Here is a 12,188-nt window from a genome sequence, read left to right on the forward strand (position 1 = left end):
CGTACCGATACATCGGGATAAGAACCTTTACTCACATCACACAACTCCATCGACCCCCTCCCTGCCCCTGGCTTCTTCCTCCCTCTTGGTGACGTTTCTGTATCAATGGCCTCCTCTCCTGGTAAGCTAGATCGGGAGGATTTTACGTTAGAGCACACTGTGAAGCCGGAACCAACACAGCGACCGGTGAGGCCTTTCCGCCTTTTCTGCTCTTGATCGACATAACCAGCAGCAAGTATAGAACCCTCAATCCCGCTTCTTGAGATGCACTCTTGGGACCGTGGAGTGAGGAGCTCGGCCCCGAAGAACTCGTAATGCACTTGGAACACGAGAAGTGCTGACGTGATGCGGAAGAAGAGACTCCTTGCAGAGACATGGCCTATTCTCGCTGGCCTGTGCCTAATGACGATGTTTGATCAACGTAGACTATGGAGGCAGGCAGGTAGATTTGCTCTCAGCTTTGCTTGAAACTAGACCCGGTGCTAAGAACACGCACGGTCAGAATGACTTCGCGCTGTGTGCTGTTCACTTACTCCGAAACCCAAATGAGGAGATATTGACCATGGCGTCAATCTCTTGTTGTTTTTATTCTCCCTTTTCTTTTATGTTGACTCTCCCTAACGCTAGAAAGATGTGCCCTATCAGTGTGTCCCTCCTATCAAAGGGCAATCTCGAGGTTTGTTTTCTCCGTACATTGCGTCAACCTTACCCCTTTACCTCACTCATATAGCTGAACATGGATCCCTAGAAACCCAGGTATCTCACGTATGGTGCTTTCCGGCTCATCAAAGCCCATAACCCCGACAAACCTGGAATCGGCTAGAGCCAGGCAGCATGCAGCAATGCACATTGCCTTGGCCCAGCCCCTGCGCAAAGTCCAAACGGAAAACAAAACCAAGCAAGGAAAAATGAAGACTGTCTTAGTCGCAGCGGCGAGGAGAGGCACAGCGCCTGGGCACGCTGGCGCGGTAGTAGCTGAGGACCTCGTAGACGGCTCTGGCAATGGGCTCGCCCTGCTCGGCCAGCATGGCGTCGTCCCACAGCCTCCTGTTGTCCATGATGACGGTGACGATGAAGCGGATGTGGTGGTCCTCGACGGCCCAGCTCTTCTTCTTCGGGTGGTACAGCGTGTACCGCGGGTTGCGAGACGAGACGGCAGCTATGGCCAGCGAGGCGACGCGCGCCTTGTCTGGCTCCGGGGCCATGGGGTTGTGGACGAGGAAGTCGGTCAGAAACTCCTCCCCTATTTTCATTTTAGAAAAATACAGAGGGCTTTCGTGTTTATAATAAGAACTAGGGGCAAAGCTTACACGACCCGCGCACGTACACGCTGTCCAGCCAGCTTTGTAGGGCAGATGTCAGCGTCAGCTTGCCTTGCTGGTCAAGTTGTGAGACGGCCTGGGGTAAAAGGGGAAGAGGGACACCATCACCTACTCATGAAAAGACCGGAGGGTTTTGAAAGGCAACTGCTCGAGCACCAGACGTTGATGCTGCGTGAGAGGCGGCTCGGGATGATCCGGTGGCACTGCTGTTCTCGACGGCATTGGGCCTGACTTGACTGGGCTGAGCTGGTTCTGGTTCTCGCTCGTACTGACACTCGCACTCATAGTCGATGACACAAGTAGTCGAGAGGGAGAAGAATCCAAGACGTGCCTTGAAGGGGAGGGTAGAGGAAGAGGGAAGAGACAGAGACAAGAGGCAGGAGACAGAAGACCCAGGACAGCCCCTCATCTGGTGTTTGACAGCATTGGTTCACAACAGAGCACAGCGTACGACCGAGGGGGCGCCGTCGTCAAACGAGGCGGTAGAGACAGAAATGACATTTGGCCGACAGACAGTCCGAGGCCGCTCAAAGGCTCGTGGCCTCGGACTCTCTCTTTTTCTCTCTCTTCCCCATTATGTGAATGTGTGTACATCACAGCTCTGGGTAGTAGAGGCCGTTGTGGGACTGGAGCCATTGTTACTCCTATCCATGAGCGTTCTTGACTTTTTTTGGTTTTCTTGTTCCTGTTTCCCTTCTTCATTTTTCTGTCATCGGTGTACACTTTCATATACACACAGGCAGGTGCGCGCCGGTACACCGAAATGCTCAGGTCGGTCCTCGATTTAGATAGGAAACCGTATCGACCAACGTGGACGTGATAACCCGAGGGTGGAGGTGGAGGTCTAGTGTGCGAAAGCTGCCTGCTCGTGGGACGATCTAGGGCACTCGCGCCACTAACTTCGATTAATGCTCGGCGTCAATCATGGAACACCGAACGCACCAAGAAAACAGGGAACGCGAAATAAACTCAAGCATTCATAAAATACCAGAACATCAACAATGAAATACAATCGTTGACAGTTTCGGCTACTTTATCTTTTTTGGCGTGGCTTTGTGCGCTATAAACTCGGAACGATTCCTAAGTCGGCTTCGACCACGGGGGTTAGACCGCAGCCAGGGCGCTGTAAGGCCTATCAGTCGCGGCTCCGAGGCTGAGCTCAGGTGTTAACTTCGGGTCGTTCAGCTTCCCCTCCCACCTTCCTAACAGACTGCCTGCCCTGGGCTGAATTGGAATTGCCTCTGGCGGGGGGCGCGAAAGCTGAAGATGGGATGTGTCCGTGCGCCAAACACGGTTTGGTCTGCAGTCTACAATGGCCCCTGGGCTGGGTGGGGCTTTGACTCCAGCCTCCGGGCCCAGGCCCCAAGTCAAGCCAGGAGGCTCAGACAGGGCAAGTGCAGCTTCGGAATCTTATTCGCCAATTCTCATACGACATTTCAACATCCTTCAGATTTGGCTTCGGTCTGATCACGTCGTGCTCAGAGGCTAATCAGTTGACGTTCTCGCAGCACCGGATCACCCAGGCTGCTTTGATGTTATCACACATCCTAACTATCGAATTGACTGGTGGTCTCGTGTGAGATAACACGGATCATAAGGCATTGCCTTGGCTCACCCTCGAGACTCCAGCACCCATCTGCCAGCAGTGCTGCTCGCTGCTCCCAGGGCGGGCTGAAAATTGAAATCTCATCTCATCCGTCGCCTCAACTTTATCATCCCCTAACAGGATTCACAGGGTCGATTTCTGTTTCTCAAGGTAAGTCATCTAATACCTCATGTTTGCCATCACCTGATCATCTCACAATTACCCTGAAAATTTTATCATACCGCCTTCTGGGGCGTCATCTCCAGTGAGATTATGGAGGAGGGGCATTCAAGGTTGGCGGAAAGACAGTCAGATCCAGCACAGAACAAAACTCCCTGCCATTTGCCGCATCTGCATCACCTTCAACACATCCTTCATCATCACTGTCATTACAACCACCGCTCTGATCATCATCACCGTCATCGCCATCCTCCTCAGTCCATCCTCACATCGTATTTACTATCTAGGTGACTTCAACTTGACTGCCCGCGCACGGCTAAACACGCTACCAAAATGCAGATCGCTATCACAATGGCCGACAAACCCACGGCCAACGGCGATACCAATGGTATCATCACACCTGTTGACGAAACCAACGGTAATGGCGCCGCCAACGACAACAATGCCCCTACCAACGGCCCAGATCTTCTGGCTCCTGAAGTTGTCGATGAATCGCCGATAGTTCGGGACCCAAGTCTCGTCCACAACGAAGAAAACCGCCCATTTTCATGGCTGTACGTCGTTGCTCCCCCCACCCCCCGGAGGAAACACAGTTTATCAAAACAACGCAACGACCATAGCGTCGGAAGCTTAGATAAATAGACACTGACCCCAAGCTCTAGCCAGCCGCATCCCATCTTTGTCATTGCTCTTGTCGGGCCTGAGGAGACGCCCTTTGGCATCCAGAAGGATTTCCTCTGTGCTAAATCGGCATACTATAAAAAGTATTTTGTTGATAACCCAAACCCCGGCTCGCTCGAGAACCTCGTGAGACTGCCCGACACCCCTGTCGAGGTCTTCGCCTACGCCCAGAACTTCTTGTTCACCGGCCACGTCTCCCCCGGTTTCGATAACCTTCCCTCATACGATGTTCTCATTGGCGTCTGGAAGCTGGGCCACCACTTGGCTATCGAGGGTCTCTGCGACGCCACTCTTGATGCCATGACCGACTGCCGTCGCGTCACGCAGCACATTCCCGCAACCCCTCTGTTGGTTCAGGTCTGGAAAGATACCCCTGAGGGCTCTTCCATTCGCAAGCTCCTCCTGTCATGGGCCGCTGAGTACATGCGCTCGTCCGACTCACGCGCCGAGTTTGCCCGCTCACTCCCCCAAGAAGTCCTGAGCGAGTTGGTTGTGGCTATGAGCTCTTTGGATACCACTCCTCTTGTTCAGGTTAACGCCGCATCCGCAGACGCTGCATTACCTACCAACGCATTCCATGTTGGCTCTGCTGCTGCCGCCGCAGCTACCGAGGCCGCGATTGCTGCACAGGCCGCTCCGCGCCGAAATGTTCACTATCTGGATTCCGGTGATACCGATGGTGGCCAAGCTCGACACATCAAGAAGCAACGCCACTCAGATGTGCTCCCCAACGGCTCGGCGCCCGCTGTTCCTAAGACGACAATGGCCAAGAAGACGGGTCCGAGGGTCTCTCTACCATCCGGGAAGCCCGTAACAAAACGCCGCTCTACTGGCTTTGGGGCTGGCATCCAGCCGTCGACCAATCAGAAGCTGAACTTTTGCGCCGATTTATTGACGAGAATGCTCTCTGGTCCTGGTACACAGCCCCTCTCATATATATATATACACTGACTTTTCCACCTCTTCCTTTTCCTTCCGTAAAAACGATGAAAGCTGACAGCTCAACCCAGGATTCTGGACTCGTCTTGTTGGCCCCTTCAAGGAGCCCGTTGACCCTGCCTCAGATGGTGTACCAGACTATCTAGAGAAGGTTACTAAGCCCATGGACCTTGGCACTATGAAGGCCAAGATGGACCGCCGAGAGTACAATGATGACCAGGAGTTCCTCGCAGACATGAACCAGATCTTCTCCAACTGCTACACGTACTGGAGCAAAAAGGACCCCATGTGGGGCGCCTGCGAGCGACTCCAGAAGACCTTCGAGGAAAAGTTCTCACAGATGAATAAGTGGATCGCGAAGCTCGAGGGTGACGAGGGAGGTCACTAAACGAAGAAAGATGACACGCCGCAAGAAGTGATCTGGCGCCAGAGAGTGAGAGCGACGATGAAAGGCCGCGAGCAATACTTCACCACGCACCCTCGGTCCAGCAATATTTCCGTCTTGTCCTCACTTACTCGGCAGTCCGCTACGGATTTCCTCCGTCTATTTTCTCTCTTGTGGTTTTTATAGCCTGGAGTACGCGGTTCTTCCTCATCTCCTTGGTTCATCAGCTATTCACTTCACCTCTTGTCATTTTGTATCCCTTGTCAATTTTTCTATATCTCAATCTTCTACACACACCTCAGTCGGTCCTGTTTATTATAACTCAACCACTACCACCACCGACTTTCCGCCAGAAGAAGCGAGGCCTCTCTGCAAACGTTTACGCCTCGAGCAGGACTTCGTTCTCTGTCTACGGAGAACTCCTGTTTGCTGCCAACCATTTTGCCATTCTGTAGGCGTGTAGAGAAAGGGAGACAACTACTTTATCCTCATCTCATTAATTATCAACCAACTATCAGCATCATTACAAGATATTGTTCTCGTGTGGACGGACCGGCCGACACGCACACAGCAGTTACATAACACAGTACAGCATTGGCACATGTGCCACAGGTTTCCCACGCTTGTGGTTTGTATGGCGAGGGGGAAAAAAACGGAAGCGGAACACAATTGACGGGCTAAGGCTGATGGAATCTCCGGGGCATTATGTGCCAAACTGGAAGAGAGAGAGAGAGAATAACGCACAGTCGGGGAAGATTATTGTTGTAGCATCACTTGTTGTTGTTTTATGCTGTATAGTATGAGAGGTATACCAGGAGAACCAGACATCATGGCAAATACCTCACACAACTCCGCTTTCACATCATGCACCCGCCCACCCCCCATTTTTCTTCTCTTTTCTTTTTCAAGGGAATCTGATTTGTATCTGGAAGGGAGCGTTAATTTTTTTCTTCTTCTTTTGCTGCTGCTACTGTCTTTGGTGTGTGGGACGGGTAGGTAGATACACCTGATATCTAGATAGCTAACTGCCAAAACAAGAATGACTGGTGCCTTTTGTGGGGATTTCAGTCTTTGTTTTGTTTCCCCTTCATACAGCCCGATACCTGCATGATTTTTGGCGCGATACTCCGTAACCGTACTTGAGAGGGATGGTAGCACCCGCGGTCGAGATTCTGGTATATTAATTCAACCTAGAAAAGCCTTCCTAGAGACTCGCGTAGCTACTACCTCCTCGGAGCAGGACCTTCAGGGCGTGGCGTAAAATAGGAAGTGAGGCCTTTCATGTTTTGGAAAGTCACCCGCTAATAAACATATATGGACTGGACAGTATATTGGAAGAGAAAAATGATGGATACGGTCACAGAATTGCGCGGGTACATGTGATAGTTTGTTGTGAAATACAATGGGTAAAGCGACCCCCTTTTGTTTTGCTTCCTCATTTTTTTCCTTCTTTAAACGCTACACACACATGTATTCCCACAGAGAATCGTACAATCGACCATTGCCCAGTGATAACCATCACCGTTGGAGGCCAATAACACATCGCTGAATCTCCTTTACTGTCGAACCCTTTCATGATTTCAAGTCGCGAGAGGTTGCCATCCCAGATAATACAATTTTTCATTTTCTTTTCAGTTCCACTTCACACCAAAGAGCCTAAATGGTTTGTTTAGCCCCTCGGCGCCCGCTTTAGCCTTAGCGGCCGCCGACGCGTTCTCCAAATAGATTCTGTGTTGGCCTTCGACGTCGAGAAAGAAGTATTCGTACTCGAACTCGGACCCGCCTGCGCGCTTGATCAGGTGCATGTGCACGGCTCCGGCGGCCTTGGGTCCTTGCACGTGAAATTGGATCCGTAGATGCTCGTTACCCCGGGCGTCTTTGCTACTGGTCGAGCTGTATGTATTTCCTGCGTTAGCTCTGTTGTTCTGTCGGTGCTGGGAGTTGAGGGGGGAGAAAGCTTACGCAATCGGCCTCGCTCTGCGCCACTTGTTGTTCGTCTCCTCGCCAAACGCCGTGATCTTCTTGCTGTCACCTAGTAGCTCCAGGCACCGCCGGTCCTGCTTGATGCGGTCGACTGCGCGGTTGAAGTAGGCCACCTTGCTGTCGGGCGAGAAGACCTCGGTGTAGAGGAAGTAGCTAACGCTGCCCTACAACACCGGCTATGTGTCAGCAAGGCCGTCCTTTTCTTCTCTTTTCTTTTCTTTTGCCTTTTTGCCAACGTACCGTTAGCACGAGTCCCACGACGACCATGCCCAGGTTGAACGTCTGCTGGGCGGCACGCGCCGTCTTCTCGGCGGCCGACAGGTTGGTCCATGGTACGTGGCCGTCGTCGTTGAATGGCGTGACGGCCCTCCTCTCTGCGGCTTCTTGGCCGCTGTTCTGTGTTGTAGCATGGCGCCGTTGATATGATGGTGGTGGCGGGAGCAACAGGGAGCGCTTCGAGTGCTGAAGCACTAGGCGCTGCAGAATGGAGCTTGTTTTCGCAGTGGTGGCGGCGCAAAGCCCCGAGGCCGTGATTCGATTCGACATCATGGAGGCTTGGTGCGGTTGCCCATGGCTTGCTCGGCTTCAGCCGGCGTCGTCGTGGGGATTAGCGCGTTTCGTTGAGAGAGACGGAACAGCTACCGTGTGTCCGGGTTCGATCTGTCGACGGGCCGTTTTCTGATTGATCTCCAAGCCCCCCGCGACAGGTCAGCACTTCGCCCAATGAGAGCTTAGAGCACGCGCCCCACTTTGTTCTTCAGCGTGAACACGAAGTTGCCAGCTGCTGACTGCGGGTTCAACTGTTCGAGTCTCGAAATAAATACCTGCCTTACTTCAAGCCTCACCTTTTCCCTAGGGCATATAGTTATACATCTTAGCTCCTTGTCGAAGAGAATAGGTTTCAGGGTTCGATTTTGAGTCTGTTGTGAGCCTTGGGATCATAACCGGGACCCCGGCGGGCAGCTTGCCCCTAGTCACATTCTTATTGGTAAAATGTGTTTCTAAAATTGGGATTTATGGCAGAATATTGCATGTGCAGTGGAATATCTGCTCCGACGACGACGACGACGGAAAAGGGGAGAAAGATGCCTAACATTCCTAGATATATGCTACGTTATATTCATCAACAAAATAATACCAACAGGGCCATAATAATCTGCTTTGGAGTTGCGTTCGAACAGTGTTCGCGGCTTGACCGTACTAGAGCGCTATTTAAAAGCCCCCATATAATGAGAATTACACGACGTTATAGTCTCAGCCATGTCTACATAGTAAGTCGATACTCCAGTGCTTGGGAGCTGGGGTCTTGGAGCCTCACCTCACAGCACCTTGTCGGCCTGGCAGGTTATCGTTATCGGCAAGCCAAGGCTGGCCGCTAGAGAAAGAAAAAAAAGGCGGCCTGAACAGCCCCACCGTGGGGGGGCAACGGACAGCTAATCCTGAAACAGTTTAGCGCATCGGCTTGATGCCACATGGATGGCTTCTATAATGGGCGGCCAAAATTGTGGATTCTCCCCTGAGTCGAATTCAGGGCGGGCGCAGTCTGAATCACACACGACACGACGCACGCAGCCGACCCCAAACCGTCGCAGACAAAAGTCTTGACCGGCGCCCACGACCAGCACAATCTGCGGAACTGCGAGCCCACGAACGCTGCGCCAGACTAGCGAGCCAAACATCGAGAGGAGAGTGGGCGCGAGATCCTGCACCTCAAAAACACAACCACAATCGCGAAGATGAGCGGTCTCGCGGATAAGCAGGAGTCCATCTTGATCTTTGACAAGTTGAAGACCAAGCCAGCCAACAAGGTAGGTGGCTCGGATCCTACCACCTCTAGTCGTTTTTAGTCGCCGAGGTAGCCGCTTGCTAACAACTCGCCCGTGTGCCGTGGCTCGCTCCAGATCTGCTTCGACTGCGGCCAGAATAATCCCACCTGGACCTCGGTGCCCCTGGGCATCTACCTGTGCCTGGACTGCTCGGCGCATCACCGCAACCTCGGCGTCCATATTTCTTTTGTTCGGTCTACTAACCTTGACCGTACGTGTGCCTACTCCTGTTTGCGCGCCGCCTTCTTCGCCGGCTAACCAGCCTCGTCTACAAACAGAATGGCAATGGGACCAGTTACGGACTATGAAGGTTGGCGGCAATGAGTCCGCCACAAGGTTCTTCCAACAAAACGGCGGCTCGGGCTACCTGAACAGCAAGGACCCCAAGACTAAGTACGACAATGCTGTTGCTGCAAAGTACAAGGAGGAGCTCAAGAAGAGAGCCGTGAGGGATCTCAGAGAGTGCGTGCCGCCTTGCCCATTTAAACCGTCTCTTACGCGCTGACAACCCCCCCCCCCCACCCCTTTAAGGTTCCCCGACGCGGTCGTAATCAACGACGGAGGCGACTTTTCTGCCGAGACCACCCCGAACCCCGACGAAGACGACTTCTTCTCGTCGTGGGACAAGCCGGCCATTAAGAAGCCGACCCCGCCCCTCTCGAGGACCGCCACGCCCGTTCTTGGGGGGCGCACCCCTTCCCCTTTCCTCAACCCTTCGACTTTCTCTAATACAGCTAATGGGAGTGGTATTGCGCGCGCCGCCTCGCCTCTCTCGCCCCTTGCCAACACGGACAGCGATTCCCAGCCTGCCGCCCCGAGCCGCATCACGACCTCGGCAGCGCTCAGGTCCAAGACGACATCTAGCGGCCCGCGCAAAGTCAACGTGCTCGGCGCCAAGAAGACGCAGAAGCTTGGGGCAAAGAAGATTACTGCCGATTTCATCGACTTTGACGAGGCAGAAAAGAAGGCCAAGGAGGAGGCGGAGCGCATCGCGAAGCTTGGCTACGACCCTAATGCCGAAGACGAGGTCGCGGCTGCTAAGTTTTCTAAGGCCGACTCGTCCAGCAGCATACTGTCTCCCACCCCGGTCAGCCCGCCCCCCCGGGGAGGTTACGGGTCTTCGTCGCACGCTCGAGAGAAGTCGGCGTCGGAGATCGAGCGTCTGGGCATGGGCCTCGGCCGTCTGGGCTTTGGTCAGGTCGGCGGCAACAAGCCGGCTGCCGCCGCCCCTAAGAAGAACGCTGGCGGCTTTGGCTCTGTAGGCCCGATCAAGGCTACCGCTGAGAGTATGTCCTTTTTACTCTTCTTTGTCTTGAACACCCCTTCCCGCATGATTAGAAAATAGGTTTAGTATAACCCTCTGCATACCTGTGTATATATGCTAACAGAACAACGCACCTGCAGCTGATGACGAAAAGTATGCGCGCAACAAGTTTGGTAACCAAAAGGCCATCTCATCAGACGAGTTCTTTGGCAAGGGCAACTTCGACGTCAGCGTGCGCGACGAGGCGCGATCGCGCCTACAGGGGTTCGAAAGCTCAGCATCCATCTCGTCCAACGCCTACTTTGGCCGCCCCGACGACGACCAGGTCACGGACGACTACGGTGACATCGAGTCGGCCGCAAAGGACTTTGTCCGCAGGTTCGGCATTACGACGGCCTCGGACCTCGAAAAGCTTGGCGAAAACGCTGGCAAGCTGAAAAACGCTATCCAGGCCTATCTTGCAAGCTAAAAGCTGAGACGTGCGATTGAGATGAGACAAGATGGGATGAAAACGGCTCCGTGGGTGTTTTGCCGGACTAGTGGTGGTGATTTCTTGTTTCAGGGCGCGTGGCTATAATATTATAAGCTGTGCTGGCTATGGCTAGCGCGGTGAGAGAGGACTCTCTGTCACGGGAAAGAAAGGGGTTGAGGAGAGCAGAGGTTGTGGGTTGTGGGTTGTGGGTTGTGGTTGTTTGAGTCTTGGTTTTGTCTAATCGGTCGTATGCCAACCCAACCGGCCAGCCTTGCAGCCCTGACAAGAGATATTGTGGCTTTTTTCTTGTTGGTTTTGCGTATCTTTTATCTTGTTTTGGTAAACAAACGGGTCGAGTTTTGGTAGAATATCAAATTGCTGCTTCTGTTCCCCCTTACCTGCTAACGAACCTGTTTGCTTGTTTAATTGTTTGATGTTTTTCTCTTCAGATACTTTTCTTCGAGCCCTAAAGTTTTCTTATTTTGAAGTGATTTATTATGTTGCCAATTTCTTGCTCCCAACTTCCCGGCTTCCCCTTTTCTCGTTCCCCCTTTCGTTACCTTCCCCTTTTCTCACTCCCCACCTACTCCCCACTTTATATTTGAAATACTTGGCCGCAACCTTTCCAGCTCGTACATGGCTACTAAATAACGACGCATAACGTAAGCAGAAGCCTCGAAGAAAAATATATTGAGGCTTCCTTCACGAAACAGCACGCATTTCCGGCCCCGAGGAATTGAAATAGTCGTTGGGATTGTAACAAGCCCCCTTTGGGTGAATCCTTGTCCATGTTCATCGTTCCCCTATTCGAGATCGCTCCTCTGGTTACCACAACTACGGTCTGAGAATTTCACATTTTTGGTGTCATCTGAGCCAAACCAACAACCCAGGCAAGGATAGGTCGTGTAACAATCCCGCCCTCAATATCCGATCCATCCGTGGCATGCGGCCTTAACTGTAGGTGTATCTGGGTCCGGGGGAGGGTGGGGGCGGAATTCTGGCTTCTTGGTTGTGAGTTGGTGCTCGCCATCCGTAGATTGGCCGGCATACGAGACATGAGAGGTCGGTTTTATCCGCATATCTATTCTCGTATTGGCCAATATCTCTCTCGCTCTCTGACTAACTGCTTGCTGCTTGACGTCTTGGCCGGCTATCTAGTCTCTCTGGTTAGGCCGGGGGATAAAGGAAAATTGAAGGAACGGGAACTGTAGAGACAGACCTATCTTACCTAGCTGGGGAGAGAAACGGGAACCTTGGCGCGGTAGTCTAGCTGTTACATTGTCAAGTGCAGAAATTGAAGCGCGATGTACACTGTCTTGGCTGTCTGGCCAACTACTGTGTAACTGCCTCGGGGGATTGAGTTCGACGTTTGATGCGCGAGCTGGCGTTGTTCCCTTCTCCTTGTATCCCGCCATCCCTAACACACGGACTTGGGAGGTTCTAGACTATTAGTTGGGTTGCTTGGTATAGATATATCCCGGGTTACTGAGTCAGCAATCATCAACACAGCCGGAGCAAGAGATAGGCTTCATCATAGATGGCATAGGCTTT

General features: G+C 52.7%; 5 protein-coding genes across 5 annotated transcripts; 3 read left to right on the forward strand and 2 right to left on the reverse strand.

Annotated features, from left to right (window-relative positions):
• Nucleotides 1-920: 920 nt before the first annotated feature.
• Nucleotides 921-1,544, reverse strand: B0T26DRAFT_659576 (uncharacterized protein; the record flags this gene model as incomplete). Its single annotated transcript, XM_060438961.1, has 3 exons — nt 921-1,243; nt 1,311-1,342; nt 1,435-1,544. 3 exons carry the CDS (start codon nt 1,542-1,544, stop codon nt 921-923), a joined length of 465 nt encoding a protein of 154 aa, XP_060289463.1.
• B0T26DRAFT_531102 (uncharacterized protein) lies at nt 1,482-2,349 on the forward strand. The gene has a single exon (XM_060435533.1). The coding sequence runs from the start codon at nt 1,613-1,615 to the stop codon at nt 2,108-2,110; it is 498 nt and encodes a 165-aa protein (XP_060289464.1). The 5' UTR covers nt 1,482-1,612; the 3' UTR covers nt 2,111-2,349.
• Nucleotides 2,350-3,438: 1,089 nt separating this feature from the next.
• Nucleotides 3,439-5,095, forward strand: B0T26DRAFT_744802 (uncharacterized protein; the record flags this gene model as incomplete). The annotated part of the gene is made up of 3 exons (XM_060444458.1): nt 3,439-3,641; nt 3,750-4,684; nt 4,779-5,095. 3 exons carry the CDS (start codon nt 3,439-3,441, stop codon nt 5,093-5,095), a joined length of 1,455 nt encoding a protein of 484 aa, XP_060289465.1.
• Nucleotides 5,096-6,538: 1,443 nt separating this feature from the next.
• On the reverse strand, nt 6,539-7,857 carry B0T26DRAFT_531161 (TIM21-domain-containing protein). The gene is made up of 3 exons (XM_060435534.1): nt 7,316-7,857; nt 7,055-7,239; nt 6,539-6,985 (listed from the first exon to the last, which is right to left on the reverse strand). Exons 1-3 carry the CDS (start codon nt 7,622-7,624, stop codon nt 6,724-6,726), a joined length of 756 nt encoding a protein of 251 aa, XP_060289466.1. The 5' UTR covers nt 7,625-7,857; the 3' UTR covers nt 6,539-6,723.
• A 729-nt stretch (nt 7,858-8,586) lies between these two features.
• On the forward strand, nt 8,587-11,034 carry B0T26DRAFT_734726 (arf GTPase activator). Its single transcript, XM_060443208.1, has 5 exons — nt 8,587-8,883; nt 8,977-9,112; nt 9,180-9,363; nt 9,433-10,187; nt 10,306-11,034. The coding sequence occupies exons 1-5, from the start codon at nt 8,812-8,814 to the stop codon at nt 10,632-10,634; spliced, it is 1,476 nt and encodes a 491-aa protein (XP_060289467.1). The 5' UTR covers nt 8,587-8,811; the 3' UTR covers nt 10,635-11,034.
• The last annotated feature ends 1,154 nt before the right edge of the window (nt 11,035-12,188 follow it).

Source organism: Lasiosphaeria miniovina, assembly GCF_030549165.1.
Source record: "Lasiosphaeria miniovina strain SMH2392-1A chromosome Unknown B0T26scaffold_9, whole genome shotgun sequence".
Classification (NCBI taxonomy): Eukaryota; Fungi; Ascomycota; class Sordariomycetes; order Sordariales; family Lasiosphaeriaceae; genus Lasiosphaeria; species Lasiosphaeria miniovina.

Excerpts from the sequence above, each read along its gene's own strand:
- B0T26DRAFT_531102 (XM_060435533.1), top strand. The coding sequence starts at position 1,613 with ATGACACAAGTAGTCGAGAGGGAGAAGAATCCAAGACGTGCCTTGAAG.
- B0T26DRAFT_531161 (XM_060435534.1), bottom strand. The coding sequence starts at position 7,624 with ATGATGTCGAATCGAATCACGGCCTCGGGGCTTTGCGCCGCCACCACT. Across the intron at positions 7,240-7,315 it reads TCGTGGGACTCGTGCTAACG|GGCAGCGTTAGCTACTTCCT; the intron begins GTACGTTGGCAA and ends CCGGTGTTGTAG. Across the intron at positions 6,986-7,054 it reads CGCAGAGCGAGGCCGATTGC|CTCGACCAGTAGCAAAGACG; the intron begins GTAAGCTTTCTC and ends AAATACATACAG.
- B0T26DRAFT_734726 (XM_060443208.1), top strand. The coding sequence starts at position 8,812 with ATGAGCGGTCTCGCGGATAAGCAGGAGTCCATCTTGATCTTTGACAAG. Across the intron at positions 9,113-9,179 it reads TCGGTCTACTAACCTTGACC|AATGGCAATGGGACCAGTTA; the intron begins GTACGTGTGCCT and ends GTCTACAAACAG. Across the intron at positions 10,188-10,305 it reads GATCAAGGCTACCGCTGAGA|CTGATGACGAAAAGTATGCG; the intron begins GTATGTCCTTTT and ends ACGCACCTGCAG.